The 25,242-nt window shown below is 40.3% G+C and overlaps 2 protein-coding genes and 1 long non-coding RNA gene across 3 annotated transcripts; 2 read left to right on the plus strand and 1 right to left on the minus strand.

Annotated features, from left to right (window-relative positions):
* The first annotated feature begins 14,763 nt into the window (after positions 1-14,763).
* LOC134223882 (uncharacterized) lies at positions 14,764-15,861 on the plus strand. The gene is made up of 4 exons (XR_009982761.1): positions 14,764-15,027; positions 15,089-15,179; positions 15,235-15,323; positions 15,378-15,861. It is a non-coding gene; the product is annotated as an uncharacterized LOC134223882 (long non-coding RNA).
* Positions 15,862-16,777: 916 nt separating this feature from the next.
* Positions 16,778-25,070, minus strand: LOC134225146 (uncharacterized). The gene is made up of 3 exons (XM_062704988.1): positions 24,902-25,070; positions 17,286-17,731; positions 16,778-17,219 (listed from the first exon to the last, which is right to left on the minus strand). The coding sequence occupies exons 1-3, from the start codon at positions 24,908-24,910 to the stop codon at positions 16,877-16,879; spliced, it is 798 nt and encodes a 265-aa protein (XP_062560972.1). The 5' UTR covers positions 24,911-25,070; the 3' UTR covers positions 16,778-16,876.
* On the plus strand, positions 20,914-22,408 carry LOC134219085 (zinc finger BED domain-containing protein 4-like). The gene is made up of 3 exons (XM_062697767.1): positions 20,914-21,310; positions 21,375-21,682; positions 21,932-22,408. The coding sequence occupies exons 1-3, from the start codon at positions 20,914-20,916 to the stop codon at positions 22,406-22,408; spliced, it is 1,182 nt and encodes a 393-aa protein (XP_062553751.1).
* Positions 25,071-25,242: the final 172 nt, after the last annotated feature.

The following is a 25,242-nucleotide window of genomic DNA, read 5'->3' on the forward strand; positions in this document are numbered from 1 at the left end:
AGAAGAGCAGGGCTGTGGTTGTGGCCTGTCGCATCACATTGCCGTATTACACAATTGCCGGCAGCGACCGAACGATAGAATCGCGGCGACTAGTTGTCGCCGTCGCGGCGATGAAATCGCTTAGGTCTGGGGGAGCCTTTAAAATCGCCGGCCAGCAACGTGTGTTCCGTGTGATGGCGAAGGTAATAGGCAAGTGTGTTTATGTAGAAACGCTCGCGCTCAGCACGTAGTGCCGAACCAGATGGAGCGTAGATGTTGCAGAGAGTCGTGTTTTGAACCCGAAGGGCAATTAAACGACCGTCTAGACTTTTTTCCACATTGGAAAAATGGATGTGCTCTTTAAGCGCTATTGCCGTCCCTCTTCTGGAGTGATCCACGTTGAATACAACGTTGTAGCCTGGTAATGACAGCTGCTCATTCTCTACCTCTTGCAGAAATGCGATGTCGACGTCTAGTGTTCGTAGGAAATTTCGGAGTGCGTTCAGTTTGGTCGTGCTTGTAATAGTGTTGATGTTGATGGACGCTATGTTGTAGCTGCTGAAATCAGCCGGATGACACACGGCTATGCTTCTGGCTTCAGCATAAAATTCACGTCATTATTTTGCTGTGGGCGTTATTTTCTGATACAATATTGTTACCTAATATTCAAATTTGTGTTGCACCGTACTAACCGTGTTGTGTTGAATGACGGTCTTGTTACAATTAAGTTGAAAATCGAACACATTTTTTTACGGCACGGAATACGTGGTACATAACGATATTAGTAATAAATTCATTCAAATCGCTCAACAACAATTACTCCATCATAGAAAATTAGTCTTGAAATGATGCTTTTGTTTACTAATTTTGAATTGTCAGTGGGGCCCACCGCGCGCTAACCCCAGAGATGTTAGCCACCATTTTTTCCCATTGGAAAGATAGGCGATGACAGTAGGGTGGCTGAAATCCATTAGATAGTTAAATCGCTCGGCATATTCTCGTCGTCGTCGTGATGATGTCGTAGTTTCTTTCCCGGCGGACGACCATTTCGTCGTTTGCTGCTCGTGGATGCTGATGAGTTGTCCGTTTCGTTGCCATCGCTCGTTTGCCGAGTTACCATTCGGGTTAGTGGTTGCATGTTCTGTGGGGCGGCCGGTGGACACATGAGGCTGGTGCTCTGTTCGAGATGGTTTGTTTTCATAGGTGTGATAGCAACCGACAGTGGATCGGAAGCACTCACTGCGGGCGGTTTCGTTATAGCGATCGTGTTTACCGGTTTCTTTGCGGTCTGGTTTCCTCTCTGCTGACTTGCCTCACTGGGCTTCGGGCCGAACAGTTTTGCGAAAGTTGGCCTCTGCTTCGTCAATTTGGGTCTTGGGTTGATTTGCTCGGTTTCTGTTTCCTTCGTCACATTGGCATACGTTTTTTGCACAAGCAGTTTTTTGTTCTGCACACAAGAAATTCCATTATGAATGAACTCGGAGCAGTAACGACAAGTTTGAAGTTGCCCAAAATAGGACACATTTGTGGTCTGACCATCGATGGTAATGTAGCTTGCGATGTTCTTTACCACCATTCGCACTATCCGAGCACCAGTCGGAAGGCCTGCGAAGCGATACTTGCTATCCCAAACTTGTTCGGTGATCGAGAGAACTCCTCCGTATGCGCTCAGGAACTCAGTGATTTGATTGTTGTTTATGTCTTCGGAGAGATCGGTGAGCTTCACCTCGACTGCACCATCTTCAAGCGTAATCCGAAGCTTGTAAATTTTCCCCTCTACCTCGGTCTCGTGTTTGTTGTCGTGTTCTGACACAATGCTACGAGCCAGCTCAAGGTCGGTAACCTTCACGAAAGCACACCCGAGTGCTCTGCTTGGCTGAAGACGGACCACCTGCTCATAATGGAGCCCTAATGTGGATGCTACGAAATCGTGTAGTTCTTCGAAAGATGGCTTTTTCGGCACGTTCGCGTAATCGATACGGAACGTGTTTTCCAGGCATTGCAAACCATCCCATCATTCGATCTTTTGAGCAAAGATACTGATGAAATAATGGGATATCGATCTTAGCTATCTATCCGCTCAGTAAACAAAGTGCAATGTTCGTCATGGAGAAACATTTTTTCACAGCTTTTGTTGTAGCAAACACCTTCGCAACGCGAACAAACCCCGAACCGCGCTGGCTATCCGGATCATCATCGAATGCTCAAATGATAATATCTTTCCAGAGTGCTCTTTGATTAGAGATAATATCTTTGCACAAGCAAGGATAATATCCTGTGCTCAGATGATATTGCAATGCCTGGTGTTTTCGCGACGTACACTCATCGCGGAGGCACCCGCACTGCTAATCGCGGCGTAGCGAGAAAAGCGAGAAACTAAAAGCACCGTAAACTTGAAGAAAAAAATATCGAAGTAGCCTGCGTGTGGCTTCCACTAAACAGACGCGACTGCTCTGTACGGAAGTTGAGCGCTAACTGTCAAAATAATAGTAAATGAGCACTTTTAAAAACAAAATTTGTGCTAATTTTAAAAACTTGGCACTTTTAATTTTTTTTTTATTTTTTTTTTCTTTAAATCAGCACTTTTACAAACAAAAAATATTTAATATAGCATTCATAAAATAAAAAAATTCCATCAAAAATCAAAATGTTGCACATAAAAAAATAAAAAATTTCCATAAATAAATCAATTTAAACAACAAACAATTACAAAATTTTCCACAAAATAAACATTTTTTTCCACAAAAAAATAAAAGCTATCTCGACAAAATCAATGAAGAACTTAGAAAAATAAGAAAATTTCCATATTTATTTTTAATGTGGAAGAATCCTAATTATTTATGGAAATATTGCATTAACGTTTATTTTTGGAATAATGTGCCCTTAAAACTGTTTTACAGTTCGGAAAATGTATTACGGGATTTGATCCCCCATGTATCTTCAAAGGGGCGGAAATTACGTTTCCCATGCCTAGAGGTGTGCGCCGGTCCAAAAATCGGCGGCGGCGGCGTTTGTCAGAATTTTGGTCGGCGGCGGCGGCGTTTTCGGCGTCACGCCGAGTGCCATTTTAGCCGGCGGCGGCGGCGGCGGCGTGAATCGGCGTGAAGATTTTTTACGTTTGTTTCATGAAGACCTTTTTCTGCATTTTTTAGGATGTTTTCAAGACTTCATAGGAAGATTCTTTTGAAATTCGATATTCATTTAAAAATTATTTTCGGCAACTACTATGAGGTTTTATGAACTCTTTGGAATTTCCAAGGAAGCACTTTGGAATTTCTAAGGAAAATTGTTTCAAATATCCACAAGAAAATGTTTGGAATTCCACGGAAAGTTTCTGAGTATTCTGCGAATTTTACGCAGAAAATTCTTTAAAATTTCCGCGGCAGATTGTTCAAAATGTGGACATCAACATAAAAATTGGATTTCAAAAGCAAATTGTAAAAAAAAACTCCTAGGAAATTTTTTTTTACAATTTGCTTTTGAACCTTTCTGACAAACGACCATTTGGGCCAAACAACTTTTTGACAAACCGACATTTGCGGCCAAATAAACGTTTGTCCGAAACTGTATTAGGTCGGAAATGGTTTGACCATAAATAACATTTGGCGGAGAGCGATAAGCAGCCGAAAGGCTCATTTGGCCAAATTGGTAATTTGGCATTTTATGCCAAATAACCTATTAAGCTTAACGGCTTTTTTGGCAAAATGATCAATTCAGCCGAACGACACTTGCCAAATAACCAAATAGACAAATGGGGGGCATAGCCCTCCCTAGAAAAAATAGCTCTCCTAGGATTTGAAAATTTAGTTAGCAGTGATATAAATTTTCAACATATAGCATAATAAATTACTGAAAAGTTTGAAGACAAAAGAGTTATCTCCCATATTCAGCCTATCATATGATGAAATGATTGGAAGACAAATGAGCTTTTATTTCATTTCTGAGAATGATTCCTGTGTGGCAGTGAAATTGCACTTGTTGTTAATTATGAAAAGCCAATATCTAAATGAATTGAAAGCATAAAAGTAAACTTGATTTGAACAACAACGGAGAGCCACCAAAATATCAATCAAAGCAAATGTGAAACTTTGCCAGCAGTCAAAGAAATGTGGTCAACCATCACAGACTTGAGTGACAGTTTTCCAGCAGACTTCCGCTTGCCTAGCAGCATGATAATTTCCACAGATACACAGCGTCTTTGGAATATCTGAAGAATTAATTTCAGAATCTTTTTAGTATCGTTAAGGAATACCCTTGGGAATCTTTGGTGGATACCCTCTCGTTAATTTGCTTCGAAATTCCTCCAGAGTCATTCGAAGATTTGTTTCGAAATCGTTCGGAGAATTGCTTTGGAATTCGTTGGACTGGAATATTTTTTTTTCGGAGTCTCTCGACGTTTAGTCTCGGAACCCTTCGATGATTTGCTTCGGAATCCTTCAACGATTTGCTTAAACATATCTGGAGGATTCCATTCAGAATCGCTAGAGAATTCTTTACGGAATCTCTGGACGATTGATTCGAAGTCTCTCGACGATTTGCTCCGGAATTCTTCGACGGTTTGCTTCTACATCCCTGGAACAATGCCTACGAAATCCCTGAACATTCAAATAGGAATTCCTGGAGGATTTCTGACGGAATCTCTGTAATATTCTCGTTGGAACTCTTGGAACATTCCTGACGGAATTCCTGGAATACTCTCGTCGGTATTACTGGAGGATTCCATTCGGAAAATCTAGAAGATTCTCATTGGAATCCCTGAAACATTTCCGTCGGATTCACTGGAACATTCCCGTTCGAATTTCTGGAATATTCCTTGAAGTCGAAATTCCTAGAAGGATGGAGTATATTCATAAGGTTCTCATTGGAATCCCTAGAACATTCCTGTCGGAATCCCTGGTGGATTGCTTTAGAATCCCTGAAGGCTCCCTTAGATATGCTTGGAAGATTCTCGTCAAAATCTCTGGAGGAATATTGCATTTTTATTTTCCATTTGAGATACATAGAGAGAATATTTATAAATATGCAAAAATTTCCACTGCCTACCGGTAGGAACCTGACGGCGACCCGTCACATATTGTCCTTTCAGTGTGCGGAACACGGCCGAGCGCTACTACACTTAGACGCAAAGCCAAACGCTATCAATTTGAGTCGTTGTAGCAATTATCGGCTGTAAAAACAAACATACTTCGATACTATGGGCTACACCAAAAAGCACAAAGTGTGATGAGTGTGATTGATCCGCAATTAATTGCCTTAAGTGATTTTTCGAATTTTTGAAAATTCGAATTTTGAATCGAAAATTATCGACAATCGACGTGACAAATTTTAAACGGCGGCGCGCCGATGCAAAAATGCCGACGGCGGCGGCGTGCCAAAAACTGTTGGCGGCGGCGCACACCTCTACCCATGCCTCTATAAAAAATGCATGGGGGACCAAATCATGTGACACATTTTTCGAACTGTATACCAGCCTTAAAGGCTACCTACGGAATTTTAAAAACATTGTATAAGGTACACTGGGGGAAGTGGAAAAGGAAATATCGATAGTTCATGTTCAAATTATTGTAAAAGCAATTTAAATGATCTAAATGCATTCAATCATTATGGACTCTCAAAAACAGTCCATTTTACACCAAATGTGCGATAATTCGTACCATTTTAGTCGCTTGAAATTTATGAAAATATATTTCAAATTTAGGAGTTATTTTTCCACTTACCCTAGTGGAATGGGGTAAGTGGAAAATCAAGTTATCTTGACCTTCAATTGTGATGAGTAGTGATATGTTATAAAAATCAAGAAGGTAATTGCTCTGATTATCTTTTGTTGAATAAATTCATTGGATTAAAGGAATAGGTCCCCAAGGAATTCTTGTAATAGCTAGGGGAGGGCTGGTTGTGCTTTCTCGGACACTAAGTGTACGTAAAACCTGTATGTTCGCCCCAAAGATGAACTTTTTTAAGGGAGAATGAGACTTACAGTGTTATAAACTTATAGACTCGACAACGAATTGAGATGTTGTCGGTGTATGTGTTTGTTTGTTTGTATGAAACGTACGAAACGTACGAAATTATCATCTATTTTCATGCACTTGTCCCTACCCAATTTGTTCGCCACAAATTGCATTCAAAGGCGAAACGTGTTATGAATATAAATAAATATGTATTATGGAATATATTCACCTATCAGTGCTATTTTTATCTTTGTCATACATTTTTTCCATATGTAAAACATGTGAAAGGCATCAATACCGATAGGTGGATTAATCAGGCGTTTTCTTATGTATATTAGTTCAATCACCACTGAAATCACAATGATAACAAAGAAGGAACATATTAAGATTCATAGCTATCAAAATAAACCATGAAGGGAAGGAAAAATTTGCGTGATCAGAACATTATCCACTTCCCCCGCAGTGTTCGATACCAGGAGTAAGTGTAAAATCCTTAAATTATTCGCTTTCATGGTACAAACCACTACAAATTTAATGCGATTAGTTTAATTGTATTATAATGGTCACCTGTGGAGAGGTTCCTGAAAAAGTTCAAAAGAGATGGGGAATATTGTGAGGGATTTCCTGAGGGAAATGTCCAAAAATTTCTTCCTAAAGTTACCAAAAATACTGAAGGAATTACCAAGGAATTGCTTAAGGTGGCTATGAAAAGCTTCCTATGCGAATTTCAGGAAAAATTGTCGAGGAACATGCTAAGGGAACCCTAAAAGAATTTCTATGAAATTTCCGAAGTAACTTCTATAAAAAAATTGAAGGAAATCCTACAAAAAAATCCTAAATAAATTTCCGAAGAAATTACTAAGCAAATTTCCAAAGCCTAACTAAATTTCCGAATGAATCCTTAAATCAACTTTTTGAAGGAATTTTAAGAGAATTTTTAGAACGGTTCTAAAATCATTTCCAAAGGAACTCCTAAAACATGTCGATACATTTTTGAAGAGAAATTTGCGAAGGATTTTCGGAAGGTATATCCCAAACTATTAATTTCGACTGTAGTTTAATGCTTCGGAGGTGACTTTTCAGTCTTGACAAAATCCAAACACTTTTATTTAATCTTGTCCAACGTTTCGGTCCGTTTGGGACCTTCCTCGGGGACTCAATTCTTACAGGTTGAGGATAAAGCTGTAAGAATTCAATACCAAATTTTCAAGACGATTTATCTGCTTTTGTAAACAAAGATTCAAACGTCGATTTGGCGATTATGATATCACTCCCACGCAAATCAAACCCATCAACACGTAGGCGAAGGTTTATGAATTGAGTCCCTGAGGAAGGTCCCAAACGGACCGAAACGCTGGACAAGATTCAATAACAGTGTTTTGATTTTGTCAAGACTGGAAAGCCATCTCCAAAGAGGTATATCCCAAGGCATTTCCAAGAGAATTTCAAAAGAATTTCTAAAGGATTTTATAATGCAATTCCTACAGAAATTTCCTAGCAAATTTCCGAAAGAATTCCTGGAGGAAGATCTTAAGGGATTCCTGAGAGAAATTCTGCAATAGGCCTTAGAATCCCTTCTTTGGTTTTTTGGAGAATTTCTTTGCATATTTTTTTCAGAAACTTGTTCAGGAATTCTTTAGGAACTTCGTCCAGTGGAGATATATCGACACTGTTGTTTCATAAGGGCCATTGTCGCAAACGTAAACAATGCCTTTTCCTGTAAATTTCTCAACAACTATGACCGCTCCCAACTAACATCCACTTGGAACTGGTGGTGCCTCTGTGCCTTCTATCGAACGGAAGTGGAAAATACCGCCAAAAGTCTCACATCTTCCTGAAATCAGCAGAAGAAGTCAATGTTTACGTTTGCGACTTTTGCCCTTTTAAATCAACAATGTCGATATCAGCTTCCAGATTGATATTCTTCCCTTCCTCTTCATACGGGAGTATGGCAGAGGAAGGTCGTGAGATTTATACCACCACAAATATTGCCCTTTTTTTTACACCACAGACCATATATTATATGTTTATAATCCATTCGGATTTTTATTATTTTAAATTCGACAATTACGAAATTATGTGAAATTATTAAATATCTCGAAAATGATTTAGAATAGTGAAATTTATGAAATTTTGGTTTAAGGCTCAGGATTTTTTTTATGAATTCAAGATATGTAATAATACCAATATCCCAAGAAACCTTATCTTCAAAGAAATTTCTGAACAAGGAAATCACTGAACATGGACAGACTGTTCTATGTATAATGTATATGTGCTGGACATATGGACATTCAGATTAATTAATTATCGTAAAGCATTCGTCTTATTTTTATGCAAGTTTGTTTTTATAATAATATTTCTTAACGGAAAGTTACCATGTTCTTCGTGAAATAAGAGTTGAAGCGTGACCCATTAGAATATCCAATTGAACTGAAAATCCGTCTTGATTTCACACGATGCCTAACTTCTTAATAGTTGATCGAGTTAAATCCTTTAAAATTTAACCTCATAGGTTAAAAATATGTTCAAAGCTGCTTGCATTCATTACTAGGTTTTTAAATCGAAAACATTTTTACTAAAGAATTCTTAAACGAATGCCTAAACAATATTTTTTCAAATATTCTCAGAAATTCTATAAAATGGAAGTTTTTGAAGAAAGATTCCATACCTAGGAATTGTATGCTTTTATAAGAAAGTAGTAAACAATAACAAAACAATAAAATAAAATTATAATTTCGTAATCTTTTAACTGAATAATGTTACTAAATACTAATCAGCGAGGTGACCACATCCCAGTTCTGGGTTACAAGGGTAAGTAGTAGAAGCAGCGTTTTCAACTGATGCTCGCAATATTTCAAGTGATTTTGTCAACCATATTCAAAAATTGATTTCAAAACCAAAATTAGTTACTCGAGACAAAAAAAAACTGGAACGGCATTCAGAGTAGAGATTTAATTATTTTGTAAAATTGGTTTGCCAATTAAGTCAACTGCGCTAATAGCACAAATATAGAAACAAAGAAAACTGATTACAAGTGGACTGGTTGATTTTAATAAATAAAAAAGTAAATATTGTTAATTGTTAAAGATTATTAATGTGCTACACAACTTGAAATTCCTGAACTGCGATGATTTGTCTACACCAATACCATATCCTATAAGAAGGGGGGCTTAGTAGATTACTAGATAAAACCTCATACAAACTTTCAAACTAATAACCAAGACAATATATGTCACTATACTGACTTAAAGACACCATCGCTTGAGGTAGATTTGAAAATGAATTTTGACGAGTTCCACCTTAACACCATTTATGAACTACCATAAGACGAGTTTAGTACTAATACAACCACGTTGTATTGTTCTACAGATACGTATTTCGCTCTCAACTGTTCAGTGCCTCGTACTTTACTCGACTCAAGTAATTGATTGACCAGCAGCGCACAGGTCTAGTGGGGTACGGAAGAATATCTAATTCTAATCCGCGAATAGACAGAATGCCGCAGAGGCCGGAGGACCTGCGATGATGCTGTGCACATTGGAACCCGCTCCAATGAATAAAACCCGGAATGTGATCTCCGACAAATAGTTGTTGAAGATCTGCCTTAGGCAGTAGCAGGGTTCTTATATATCAGGGTTCACTCACTTCGACAGTAGAGCATGAGCATGAGCATGAGCATGAGCAGGATGACCATACAATTCGTAGTTGCTACTCCGTGATTGACCAGAACGATCGAAGTTGCACAAGGAACCAATAGATGGATGCTGGGAATGGTTTCACATCATCAATGTGCACAATGCGAGAGTTCTGTTATTCAAAGAGTCAATAACGGCGCCGGCCACGTCCTTATGGTCATCGGGGAAGGGAAGGAATGTGTGTGTGACATTCGTTGTTACTAGAGACCGAGAACACCTCTGCATCTCCACGAATGTCACAGGAGTTGGACGTTGTTGGTAAGGATGGGTAAGGATTAAAGTAACATAGGTCTGGATTCACATTGGTATGTGATATGATCTATGAAACTGTGGACAATAAGCATACAGATACCACTACAACATGGACAGAATTATTAAGATACAGTTTTACTTAGTATAGAAACGAGTATTAGCTCATTTCATGTTCTTGCACTGCAAGAACATATGATAGATATCATAGATTACAGCTTACACTGCTTACGTAAGAAATGTAAAGCGGAGAGGAAGAAACATCAAATGAAATAATATATAAAACATGTAGAGTATTGGGTTCATTAACAATAACATGTTCCCATATCAATCATACATATTTGTAAAATGAGCGACTTCGTCGCAATATGTGTCGTTTTTTTTTTATTGAAAAGAAAAAAGCCTTGCGAGAAAATGCGTGGCATAACCTTTCCGTAGATTGCAAGTTCGATTGTCGATCCCGGTCTATCATGTTTTCGGGTGGAAAACATTCTCGACACCTTGGGCATAAATGTATCTTATGTGACAAGCACAATGCATACACTAATATGTTGAATAACAGGCCAAAATCTTGTTGAAATGTAGAGCCATTTAGAGGAAAACAAAACAGTTTGAGCTTTAATTCATTGCTTTTGATGGTGATTGATATGGGTACATGAGATTAATTCAAGGAGCAGTAAATCTATAGATGGTGAGAAAATGAAACCTGAGAGAGATCGCGTAGAAAAAAAAAGTTATAAATATGTTCCAGTATTCTATTTGGTCTATAATTATTATCGGTTAAGATGAATGTGTAATTGTTTGACATTGTTGAGTAAAAATTTGACAAAATTCATGAAGCGATATAAAGCGATTTAGTATTTCTATTGTGTGTATTTGTTGAAAAATTGATACCTTGAAACATCGAATGATATCGAAATGTATCAATATCTACAACTACCTCAATTCCAAATGACGTGTGTTGTCAGATCTTGCTAATTGTTCCATAAGCACTTCACTGTTCAAAGCCACAGAGAAGATTTCTTTTGATCTAGGGTAAAATGCCCAATAGTGGACCCCACAGTAGCAAAATTTTGCTCTTCCTGGCATAATGAGTGGAAATTTTCAAAATATTAATTTTTTGTGATATCTTATATCAAGCTCTGACTCTCCTCTTCACGATACATACATAAAATACTCAAATACTCGACGTTATTCGTTGAAATTAACATATTAAAGTCTGACTGAGTTCGCCCTATAGTAGACCCCCTGGGGGTCCATGATAAGAAATTGCTTCCTATAGTCGACACTTCATTTGATTTTTATGTTCCGTTTCGGGACGTTCTCCTTCCTTATTATGGATCTCCAAAATATTCATATAATGGGCACTCTCGTGTTTATTTTTTATAGAATTGTAAAAAGTCATCTAATTTTACTTTCCATAGCATTTCCAATCCATGTAATCATATCATAGGACTGTAATGTAGGTTCAACCGATGGAATTTTATAACAAAATGTTTATATTGTGCTGTAATAATGCAAAAATGGCTGGAGGGTCCATTATTAGGCACTTTATCCCAACTGTACCTACGATGAATTGAAAGGTTATGCTGCCCATGATTCCATAGTTCACGTAACAACAATTGCACTTTCGCATGTATTTCGAATAATTGAGGGACGAAAATCGCAAATTTAAAACATTTCAACCCGTAAGCACTTAAATGAGCCTTGGAACAAGCAACGTATCTATGTTGCAGCAGTTGAATTATCCTAGTAAACGCGTAATAAATTTTATTCGCTGCAATTTCGAATGGTTGATACGTCAACTATGAAATCATGGGCAGTATGGGATTTATTGGCGTGTTGTGAGAAAAGACTTTAGTTGTGGTAGAAGTAAAAAAAAGTAAACAGAAAGAATACCTCTCTCGATACGAAAATTATTTTTAGATTTTAGTAGAATGTATTTACTTGTCATAAGAGGAGCCTGCACTACTCCATCCAACTCCACCACCCCACTGCACCCCCGACAGATACGCACCCCAACCCCAACAGCAAGGCCGCCTCCAGCCTCTCGCACTCGACTCGACTTCGTACCTACTTGAAGTTGAGTCAAGCACGAGACACCGAAGACGGCCCCACCGCCGAGGCCGAAACACGCATCCGCCAAAGGCACAAAAAAGTAGCGGAACCGAACGGAACAGCACAAGCCCGTCCCATGACCCCTTTCGATCCCACCACCCTCTTTAAAATAGAGCCTACAAAAGAAAAACAACATGAAACACGCTCACCAAATTAATCTTTCGTCTTGCAGTTCGAAGCCTGTAGGAACAGCACTTTAAATTTGCTAGTGCAATTTGCTAGTGGGTTTCATACATTTCTCGATCGTAATTAATATCCACAATATCCACTTAACACAATAGAAAAAAAAACACCATCAATAGAACACTGAATCGGCTGGGTGGCGTAGCCCGATTCACTATCCGCCGAATCTTGCCCAATGCCAAACACGAGACAAACCGACGCGCAAACAAAATTACGTGCGTTCACAACCATGGCACACTCGGATCTCGTTCACTCACTTCGACAGTAGATGGGAAATACTAGCGCGGGGGTGAAAAATTCATTTTTGCAATTCCTGGTCATAATACTTGGTTTACAGTTGGCGTTTGAGTGATAAAACGGCCTACTTTGCCTACGGTGCTTTAATGAACATTATGCAACTCAAATGGGTTGCATAAAATCCATTAAAGCACTCATTTGGGTGCTATCAGTGTTGTAAAATGTCATTTGCATTCGGTTGTATAATTTTCCCAGAACTTATTTCTGAAGGTAGCCATCATTCCTGAGGTATGACGAACTTATAGCGCTTAAATGTGCCTACAACATTGTCTAACAAAACATTGCTGTAAATATGTAATCTGAGGCGTGGGAGGCAAAATGTCATTCAAATGACATTATGTCAAATGACACGTGACATTTTGAGGAGTTTTCACTATCCAGCCTCATATGTAATATTTAGAGTAATGTACCCTTGAACAAAAATATAGCCCTACTCGAGCGTTATGAGTACATCTAAAATTATGGAATAAATTTGGCTTGTGAAGAAAGTTATGAACAAATTAGTCAAATGACATGCAGATGACATTTTACAAGCCTGGGTGCTATAATGGAAAACCAGCATTAGAACATTAGTTACATGACCACACTTAGCTAAATTGGCTTGGATGAGTGTTCAAACAGTGTGCTCTCTGTGTTACGTAATAAATGAAATCATTTGATGGGCACGACATCAAATTCTCCAAAGGCAGGTTTATCTATCGCCTTATGGTCTGTCAAACACACCATGGGGCACGATAACATGGAATCTGTTTGTTTTCTGCAGCAACATGATTTTTTTGCAAGATTGGTCATGTTAAGTAAATAAAATTGTAGCATTTTGGAACAGATTTATCATATTTAAGCTCATTTTTCGTTATTGCAAAAAATAGCGTGTGCAACTCGTTGCAAAACCCGATTTTTTCAGCATTTGTAGTATTTATCCGTAAACTCGGTGGCCCCATATAAAAATCCAAGATGGGTGAATCATGAAATTGGCATACTGCTACACCTGTTTGTATTCACCTTGGGTAGTAATTAGTAGGATTGTAGTTGGTACACTTGTGCATCATCCATACATTGTCAAATTCCTTCTTGAGATCGAGTAAGGCCATGGCAGAGGGTTTTGATACAAACTTGATCCATTGCTAACTCGATCAGTTAGTGTACGGTTGTTCGATCACGTGGGAAATCAAACTGTTCCTTGAGCAAGATGTTGTTATGTTTGCCAGACTCAAGTAACCGGCCTTTATCAGCCATTTCAAAAAGCGCTGAGAAACGATATCTTTTGGGAGAGGGACGATACACGCTTAAAATCAATAACACAGAGATGTGTTTGCATCACACAAAACGGACCTAATGTGGAACATCCCCTAGATGAGCGACAGTTACACAGGCACAAAAAAGCCTCGTACGGTCGTGATAACGGTCCTTTTCAACATGTAAACGTTTGTACAGATTCCTTGTTTCATGAGGAACCAAATACTGTTGAAAATATTGAAATCCTAGCTTCAATAAAATAACACGAGCTATTTTTGTGGCTGTGTAACTATCGCTCATCTAGGGGATGTTCCGCATTAGGTCCGTTTTGTGTGATGCAAACACATCTCTGTGTTATTGATTTTAAGCGTGTAAGCTGATGTGACGATAAGTTTTGAGAAAGTAAGGTTTGCATTTTAGTATTTCGAGGACGGCCTATCAAATCTGGGAGAGCACGGAGATTCACCATTCTGGCATGTATAATTTTTGTCAAGCTTCTGCTACATGTCTTAAGCGCAGACAGCCCAGAACGTTGGTACTAACTGCTAGTGACATTTTATAGTATCAATGGTTAGGTTGTTGCTTACCTGCCGAGCCGACTTGTAGTTTAGAGGCCTCGATGACACTCAGCTGGAAGCTTGACAGAAGGTAACAGTTGATGTAGCGAAGAACGGCCGGTCGAGTCGTATGATATGAAAGTCCGGGATGTAGATGCTCACCTCCGGTTTTAGACGCGTTTTGGTGATGAACGCCATTACTATTTCCGCCTTCTCGACGAAATCCTTCAGCTCGACCGTTTTGCTCTTCAACGAGCAAACATTCCAGGCCAGTTATTTTAAATGATGAAAATGCCAAGAGCGAAGACCTGTTGAAATCGCGTTTTGCAACCACGCAGCAATGTTGCGAGCTGCGAGAAAATCGGCATCAGTTGCCCCGGGTGTGAAGCGTGGGAGATTCTTCTGATGGGACATTATCATTCTCCGGCTGCCGGCGAAATCCAAGAGGAGGGAGCGGGGGTCACTGATATTTTTTTCAACTTCGCAATACTTTGCTATAATTACAATTGCACCAGCCCTGAATATAGTTGTGCATGAGCCGATACGACAACACTAATTCTCCAAACTACTACGCTCTCACAAATGAGATAGTCCAATATAGCACACTAGAGCCAACCGCATCTACCTTTTGTTAGCTGCTGTCCTCCGAGGTGGTCACGATAAAGTGAAACTCCAGCAAAGTGCACGTGAGCGAAATAAGTTTCTAATAATCCCATCATTCCCACTGACGACGGAGTACCATCGACGGGAAAAGCATTAGAGGTAATCACGACACACGAGAATGACAAATTTGAAATACTCATCCAAATCCACGTAACCCCAGGTCTAGTGTTCCACACGATCGGTGTGCGACACACCCAACGCCATTGCTGGACGTGCATCTTCCATCTAACATTCGAAGGGCTACAAAGGAGGTAACACGTGAATGAGTATTAAACAAAGCGTGTTTCTAACAATTCCTCCTCATAGGCAGCAGCAACACTGGTAAAACGCGGAAAGTGATCGCCAATCGAAGGTGATCTAGTCATCTCGAACGACAAGAAGGGCTCTCAAAAGAGGTAAAACGATTGGCAATCTAATAGTGAATGAACCTAACAGCAATTGTTCTATAGGGCCCTATTGTTGAGATTGCTGACTTCTACAACAGTCTGTCGCACGTGACCAACTCGGCTGGCACACGATTGTACATCGCATGGTCATTGGATGCGGCCATTCATCGCATCGGAGACAAATCTCGGCTCGTAGTGAGTGCGACCGAGCACACGGATCCTGCATACCGGCACCGGTGGAGACAGGTGTGAGGAGATTGCATGCTGCATTTGTGTCGTGGTGTGAACGGTCCGAGGAGTGATAACCCTATCGAGGTGTAGTTCTGCGTGGTGAAGACGGATCATCGTTTGCTTAAGCATGTGTGAGAGAATGCAGTCGCAGCATTAAAGCAACGTCCGAGCAGACGGACCACCAAATCAAGAACGGAAACCGGCGAGGGGCGCGGGGCGTCGCCAGCTAGTGAGAGGAGATTCTAGAGAAAACAATATCAGGTATGGTAGTTCTAAGGCCTATGTGAGAAGAGCAATATAGCAATATGAAATGCAATTGAATAGTTGTTGTGCTTTTTTTTGGCGAGTCGAGTCCATTGGGTTTACCGTCTCTAGTCGTGGCTTTGTAACGGCAATAATTGATGGATCAGGTGCCGCGCGAACTTGAATAAACGCAGCTGATGCTGCCAGTCGCTTGTGTGGTTGAAATGGTTAGAGGATTGGAACAGTTCTACGGGGAGCCGAGGTGGAAGAATAGTTCACCTTATTCACGGCTCTTCTTCGGCAACGTCCAGGTGGAAGCCTTTTTTGTAGCTTCAGTGTGATACGCCTAACCCAGTTGGATAGATCAAAAGCTGAAAAGTCGCGTCTTTTGCAGGCATCGTCACATTCATTTGCTCCCATTTAGACCTAATGGAAAACAATGTCCTCGGCGAGAGAATCCACCCTCGCTTGTTTGGGCCTGAGCCTTAAAAACGTTATAGTAAAAAAAAATCCAAATAATATCATCCCATAAAATTAATCCCCGGTGCCACCTATTTCTTTCAAGAATAGAAAGAACTTAACATGTGGAAAGAAGGACTTCCATGTGAAAGAGCCCTTGATTTCAGTGAAAATGTTAAGTGAATTCTTCTAAAGATCTGCGAGACTTAAAATTGTAAATCTGATCCTGGATATTGTAAGGTGCTGTCAAAACAATACACCGCGCGGCTGTTGTAATGTTTCCAAAAGCGCATTTGCACAAAATTCCACGCGGCGTTCCATAGTCGAAAGGAACAACCGCACCTTAGGAAACGCCCCAATGTTATCTTCCCATAAGAATCGAGTATACTGGCAGCAAAAAGTGCGGTGCGTCGTGTCCCAAAGGGAGCGCTTTTAGGCAAATGCCTTAATATTAACGGATTAATGAATTCAGCATTATTGGAAAATTTTGCGTCATGAAATTCTTCAAATATTCAAACCACATTGCACAGTTTTTAAGATTATTCCACACACACGCTTTTATTGGAATGATTCCATAGTCGATAAATAAATACACAAGCACTCATACGATGATCCAGAATAAAACCAGCCTAAAGTTGTAACATTACTTCCGGCTCCGCAATCGAGCAGTACCATTCCCCACTCATATCGCCCTGCGTGGCTTCCGTATAAGATCGCTTTCTTCCGTTTTGACTCAAGGTTGTTTTGCCCGGGTAAAACATGTCGTTGTGCTTATTTTTTATGTGCCCGGAAAAGTTGGAAACTTTCCACGTTCCCGGTCTGTCCCTCCGAATGATCACCGTTGTTGGATTAGCCTGGTCACAGAAAGGACAAGTTACTCGCGCCATGTCACCATTTTGGTCTCTTCCGACTGTCACATGCACTTGTTTCAACGTTTGAAAAAAGAACTCCTCCTCTTCATCATGCTCCCGTCTGAAATAGTAAAAATCAGCTTAGAATGTATCAATTTGGAAGAGGATTGCGGTAAGTTTTAGGCACCTAGTATCATAGTAGCTGAAGATCTTAGCCATAACTTCAGCAAGGATGTCGTCTGGATCCATCAACACTTCTGGGATAGATTTCTGTTGGGCTACCAGATCCGAATTGGAAGCATTATTTTCTACTATTTGAACGTCTGGATTGAAGAAGTATTCAAATCCGAGTTCCTTCACTTTAGCAGCGATCATCTTAAGGACGCAACGTTCTCCGGTTAGGAACCGAAACTCGCTGATACGAGTCTGAAAACCACCCAGCATGGCAGCGACTTCTTCTTCCGATTTGTTCAGCAGTCTGGGCAGCCGTCGAATGTCCGATTCGATATAGTTGATTGTGGTGTCGTCCAAGTACACCAATCCGGCGTGAATAAATTTCGTTTGCACTAGAGCGCACTGTACAGTGACCGATATGGGGCCAACTGCTCTGGAAAGCCGTTCCCAAAAGTATTCCTGTGAATAAAATGGAGGATTTAAATATTCGATTGCATAAGTCATCTAACGTTGTTGGATAATTTCTACTATAACATCCGATGTACGTGAAGGCCATCGGATCCGACAGACAAAATCCTTGGGTTTGGTTCTCACGAACTAAAACTGATCCTAGACCATGGTACCTGAGAACTTGGCACCAGTAACTGGTGCTACATCTTTATATTAGAATGAGTTTGATTTTGATCACCGCGTGACTCCGTAGATTTTTTTTCCAGCGATAATTATACTACTCAACGCGAAAAGCAGTAGATAAAGCAATGCAGAACAAAATAATTTGATACTACATGCATGCGATAAGTAGGAATAGGAGCTATGGATCAAATATGGGAACAAACATTTTTGAATTCGCTGTTATGTTGCTAAACGTCCGCGCAGAAATGGCTTGAACGGTGACTGATCACTACCACTGTACCAACACATGCAAAAAACGAGTTATTTAAACGTGCTAATATGCTATTTAGCTTGCGTGAGCAGTCCCATTGTTTCGTTGCACATTTTCACAGATATACAAGAGTCGTGCTGCTTCCAGACCTGTAGTCATGGGGTCCCAGTTAATCGACGACTAACAAGATATTTCGGGATAATTTGTAATAAAATATTTTTCTGGTCGAACCCTCAAAGAGAAAAATAGAAAAGTGACTAAGAATTTACCATGCCACAGACGAGCGCTCAATCCACTAAGATCGCCTGAGAGCAACCATATTGTACTCAAATTGATATTGCGTCCGCCCTCATGGACTCAGCCGAGTACTCTGGGTGCATGATGCTTTGCAATTTATCTATATACATATTATCTTTATCTTCTTCTTCTTCTTCTATATACATAAAAATGGATTTCTGTCTGTCTGAACCTTATAGACTCCGAAACTACTGAACCGATCGGCGTAAAAATTTATATGCAGAGGTTTTTGGGGTCGGGGAAGGTTCTTAAGATGGTTCGAGACCCCTCCCTCCTTTGGAAAGGGGGGCTCCCATACAAATGAAACCGAAATAACTCGATAACTTATCAATTTTAGGTGAAACGAAGTTCGTCGGGTCTGCTAGTGATAAAAAGGTTTATGCCAGTACTTTACTTTTCCCTTTGTGCTCACACGAGACTGCACTAGTAAGAAGCTTATTAGTACTGAGCTTAATGATAAAGGTAATGTGACCAGACGCTGCTTTTTTCAACTTTATTTTCCAAAGTTAAATTAATTTATATGGCCTCACAAATATTTTTCAATATCCTTGGCGTTTCGCAGGACGCTTACTGGTCACATTAGATGAAGGTTCTGTTTAAGGATCGATGCTCACGTATCGTTTTTTCGAGCTGAGTGCACGCCGCGTCCACGCAAGGTACTTACTTGATATTTGATGGGCTACAGCTCTTCGATGAACCTACGCCGAATGGAGTATCCACTGGACTCGATCCTGGGCCAATCGCTTTCCATCGCCCTGAACATTGAGCGCCCTCAGGCCATCTTCAACTGCAAAAAGCCATCGTGTACGCGGCTTTCCACAAAGCCTGCGTGCTCTTCCGGGTTCTCTACCAACTATTATCTTCGCTTGACGTTATTCCGGCATACGAACAACGTGACCAGCCCACCGGCCACCGTAGTCTGTCGTGTTGTATAAGCTTAACAATATCCAGCCCTTTACACACCTGGTACAATACGTAATTCATGCGACACCGCCAGATACCGTTGTCCTATTTACCGCCGAGTATTGTCCGCAGCACCTCACGCTCAAACACTCCGAAAGCTCTCCGATCAGCCTCCTTTAACGTCTATGTCTCATGGCCGTATAAAGCCACCGGAAGAATCAGAGTAGTATACAGCGCGAATTTTGTTTTCTTTTGCAGACTACGGGACTTAATCTGGCTACGAAGTCCGTACTCCGCAATAAGCCCTATTTACAGCTACAATACTCCACAAATTCTTCTACCACTTCAAATTTTTCACCATCCAGCACCATTTCGCTACCACCACCACTAATGAACGCACGTTTATTTGCCAGCGACCATGTACTTCGTTTTGCTGGTATTGATCGTGAGTCCAAGCAGTGCACAAAATTTTCGAACAGATCGAGTGAATAATGATTAGCGTGTATATTCATTCAAATGTGTTTACCATCTTTTCATGCTAGCTAATGAAAGCTTTCACCATTGACAGAACTATGAAGAGCTTTTTTTGCTGTTCTGGTGTTTTCATCTTCCTGTTCACTACTCGTAACGTGCGTATTCATTCAGGATTAGCAGTCAGTCCTTTCCATGTTGAATATTTTCACTTGACTGAAAATCAGTATTGGAGCTGACTGGTATACAGTGAAGAACTTGGTTAGCAATAAAAATGGATAAAAGCAACGAAACACCATCAACAAGCGCTCAAAATTTTTCAAAACGGGGAAAGAAGCGAACAGACAAAAAGAAAACACTGGCGGAAATTGCCCTTGGCTTTATCCGGCGAGAAGGCGCCAAGGCTTCGTGTATTATTGATACCGGAACTGCTTGTCTTTACACACAGGAAAAAATTGACATAGGCAACTTTGTCCGCCATTTCCGTTCCCGCCATCATGATCTGGCTGTCGCAAACGGATTGTTCAAGGAACAAGAAGTCCCGGCGAAAAAACAGAGGGTTGTGGCCAAACGACCGGTGGCGATTGATGCACCATTGTTAAAGGACTCGCTATTAAAATTGGTAACTCTTCACAACCTTCCTCGATGTTTCGTAACATGGCAGGGTTTCCAGCAGCTTCTTGTTCCGATGGGGTCAGCGTGCGGTGTAACTGTCAATGAGGTGAACATGATGAGCGATCTCAAATTTTTTTCCCAAAAGCTACGAGAGAACATAGGGCAAGAAATGAAGGGAAGACTTATCAGTCTAAAAATCGACGCTGCATCTCGTCACCATCGACACATTTTGGGAGTAAATGCACAATATGCATTAAACGACAAAATTGTGATTCGTACTTTGGGTATGTATCAGCAGACGCATAATACACAATGCATCACTTAACACAACGCATTCCATTTTTTAGCAATGTTGCAGATGAGGGAGCGCCAGACAGCGCGAGTTTTGAAAACCAAAGTTATGGAAATCCTTTCAAGCTTTGGAGTTGGAGTGGAACAAATATTTTCAATCACTTGCGACAATGGGGCTAACATGTTGGCCACCGTCCGACAGCTCAAACAAGAGGTTGAGCTAATGGCCACTCAATCAGATAATCCGGAAGATACAGAAAAGGAGGACAAAGCACTACACGAATTAACAGCAGCGATGTGCAGTGAATTCCAAGAGAATTTGAACCTAGTGAGATGCGCTGTGCATACGTTACAGTTAGCCATCCTCGATGTAGTGGACAAGTCCAATGCCATGGTAAAAACTGTCACGGAAATAGCGAAGAAATGCAAGCAAGTGAAGTATAACCTCAGTTTCGTCAAGGTGACATATCCACCGGTTTGGGGCCAAACACGCTGGTGTGGAATATTCGACATGTGTAACCACTTTCTCGAATATGAACAGTTTTTCAAACAATTGGCAAATCAGTTCCCGGAACTCGGTAGTATTTTCACTGGCTTGAAAGTTTTTAAATTCCATAATAATTTGATCCATATTAATTGCAGATCTTGGAGACGCCTGGGACTTTGTACAAAACTACGTGGAAGCCTTTAAACCACTTTACATTTGTACAAAAAATATGCAGACGAAACACGTCTCCCTGGCCGATTTTTATTTGCAATGGCTGAATGTCATCAAGGAAATGAGGAAAATACCTCAAAACCCATTCTCAACTGAACTGGATGAAGCATTAATTAACCGACTCCGAAACTTACGACGGTCACGGGCTTTCCAAATGGCGCTTTATTTGGATCCGCGTTTTAATTACAAAGGCTCAACGATTTTCAAACCCGACGAAAAGGAACTGATTCAGGTAACATTCAATACGTACCCCTCTTTTATATGATACATTAGCTTTTTATGCTACGAAGCGATACGATCCTTCATTTGTGATCGTAAGGACATGGCCGACGCCTTCATTAACGAAGTATTCATAAGCTTCAGAAACGTATACATTGAGAATGGGTAGCTTATCCCAAGCCTCTTTTAGTAGGTTCACGGAGTAACGACTAAGAATCACATTTACGGTCATGCATTTCAAACTTTATTTTAACGCTTCTAGGGCTACATTATTGATACATGCAACAGAATCCGCGCATACCAAGAGTCCAAATCAGCTGCGTTGGAAACTTCAACTTTAACGAACGAAGATGACCTCGATGTGTTCATAACAGAAATGTACGGTGAATGCGATGCACCACCCGATGAAACCAACGGCTCACGATTCCTGCATCAGCTCAAAGCTCTTGACGTAGAACCGAGGCAAACTCATGGCTACGACGTGTGGCAGCACTGGGTGAACAGACGTGACACGCATCCTGAATTGTATTCCGTGGCTAAAGTTGTCCTTGCCGTACCGTCCAATCAAGTGTCCGTCGAGAGAGCTTTCAGTGCTTTACCCCTGGTACTAACAGATCGTCGCTCAGGGCTTGGTGAAGACACTCTGGAAAATATTCTTCTTGTGAAGCTCAATGGAGAGATGTTTGATGATGTATCGAACGCCCTTTTTTTGGCTCCATCCTCTTCGGAGACACTTTGACCAAAATGATGAAAAGGATCCATCCGACGGGATACTGTGATTCACATAACTACAATATAAATATCACACTTGAATTCTAAAAATTGCTTGTTTTATTATAAATATTGTCAACGGAATGTTCACGGAGTTGAGCAATGTTATTTGAGGTAAACTTACCGAAAAAAAAACGATGTACTATGCTCTCCTCAACCGCTCGTTTTTGGGCAAAGTATTATGCCAAATAATTTAATTTTCCGCTCGTATTTCTGAGACCACTCAAAGACACCGAGTTCAGTCTCAACTGAAGCTGCCGTGCAGTTTTGAGGTTCGGCTCAACGGGAACGTATAAAATCCTTTGCAGCCACCGTTAGGTCCCAGATTTCCATCTGCCAACTTTTCCTTTAGGCTCGTTTCTTTTGCGCTGGAATCAGTACACAAAGTATCAATAATTAAAAATATAATGTAACTTGAAATACTTCCCGTGATCCAGCTGCAACAATTTCATTCTCCAGGCCACAACTGCAAAAACAAACTGCACTATAAACTGCAAACTATTTTGTTATTGTTTTTCTCCTCAATGCATTTGACAACAACTGACTTTGGCTACTATGATTGCTGAAAGGACTTCTTCGCAAATTACGTAACGCTAAACATGGCTGTTTTAGACCTTAAATCACTTTTTTACATGTTTATTGTTTTGTATGTAGAATTTTGAATATTTGTTTGAACTGTAACAATTTGACGGACTCCCTCACACCCACTTTAGCGTTACGTAATATTCGATTGGCCCCAAGCTGCTCGTTCACTTTGTGACGGCGCGGCGTGTCGACATCTGTACCACGCACCAGAACTTAGCGCGTTTAGCTTATGTTTTTCATTCTGCTTCCCCAACTTCGTATGCCGTAGTGTGGTATAAGGAAAGAAGCTCAAAGCTGCACTACTGTCAAGAATGATGTGTTCTTTTGAAGGTGCAGTTTTATTGAATCTCAATGAATGAAAAGCTTTCTTTTGTCAATTTGAAAAAGCTCAGTATCGCGATGAATGAATATTCAAGGAATGAATGTTTCTATGATGTTGAACTGAAAATGTAAAATATTCGGTCAATGAATTTGAAAATTTCGGGCACTGAGTCCAATCCTCGCTGTTTCCCTCTTCAAAGGCACAAAGCCTCTTCCACGGCACGGCGATCAATCTCGATAATATCGATATCGTCCGCAAATCCCAGGAGCATATGCGATCTTGTGATAATGGTACCGCTTCTTTGCACACCAGCTCTCTTAATCGCTCCCTCGAGCGCTATATTGAACAGTAGATTCGAGAGTGCATCACCCTGCTTTAATCCATCTAAGGTAACAAATGACGTCGGTAACTCATCCGCAGCCCTTACAATTGATTTCGATCCGTCCAACGTTATCATTCTGTTGAATAGAATACGGGACATAATTTTGTACGCCGAATTAAGGAGGGTTATTCCTCGGTAATTGGCGCACTCCAGCCTGTGCCCTTTCTTAAAGAGAGGGCAAATGAGGCCGTCCACCAGCTAGTCCACGCAAGGTACCCAACATAAAATGTAGTCGTGCACACTTTTACATGTACATTACTCCATTTGATGCTGGGTACCTTGCGTGGACGCGTCGTGCACGCAGCTTAAAAAACCGCTAAGTGGACATCGACCCTAAGGGTGGGGTGCCGAAACGCAAAGCAAGCATGCCGAGGATCTGTCGGTTCCCTATTAATATTTTTCATTCTTTGTAGGTAGGTATACAGAAGGACTATCTGGACAATATTCCTCTATTCCCTTCTTTAACGTTCATTTTCATCCCCAACAATTGTTTTTATTTACAATGTTCCGAAGACTCATATGGCAATATGTACATTATCAGTACGCTAGACTGATGCTTTAACCAACTAAGCTACGAAAGACCTCCGTCGGCCTTCGCAACCTAGCGGCTACTGAATGAGCTCGAGATTCTCAAATTGGACGCAGAGTCAAATCACTCACAATCCATTTGTCAAAGCCAACACTTCCACATGTGTATACTGAGGATCGTGGGTTCGAGTCCCATCGAAGGAAAAGTGGTTACCCCCAATACATTTTTCAAATCAATATATTCCACATAATGTACATATTCACATATGAGTTTTCAGAACATTGAAAATAAATGTCCAAGTCGGGTGGTTTAATACCCGGGGTATAGACAGTCAACTTTGATTGAATTGATTTTAATTTTGTACTGAACGTACTAAAAATCAAGTCATTTGGTTGAAATTATGGTAGGTATTACCACTGCAGTCATAAGTTCAACTTATTTCGCATCATTACTTAAAGTTATTGTCAATCAATTCAACGAAACCTTACGGAAATAATCATACTTTCAGAGATCATTTAACATTCCTGCAACGACATGCTCCACGCACAATTACAAGAATTATTAAAATTACTGAAGAGTGAAGACTAAAACATGTTGTACTACACAATTTCTCACAAAAGAAGTTTAAAAAATGTGAACTCACCATTGACATTAATACAATTAGCTCGGCTTTTACTTAACGTCCGTTGATTTTCTTTGAAGAATCACGTTTAATCAAAATCAATACAATTCAGAATCAATGCCTTCCACGTCTGAATACATTCACAATTCACTTCTGTTTACAAACAACTACCTCCGCTTTTCTTGTTTTGTTTTGTTCTACCTCCATTCAACTACCACATACACGGTGAATAGGAAATGCGCCGTTTAATGATTTAATTTACCACTGATTGCTCAAACCGGTATGGTGGAACGATGGAACAATCTATTTGAAATAAAAGAATATGAATGTGAGTTTAATAAAATTGTATACAAATTCATAAG

This window comes from Armigeres subalbatus, chromosome 3, assembly GCF_024139115.2.
Source record: "Armigeres subalbatus isolate Guangzhou_Male chromosome 3, GZ_Asu_2, whole genome shotgun sequence".
Lineage (NCBI taxonomy): Eukaryota > Metazoa > Arthropoda > Insecta > Diptera > Culicidae > Armigeres > Armigeres subalbatus.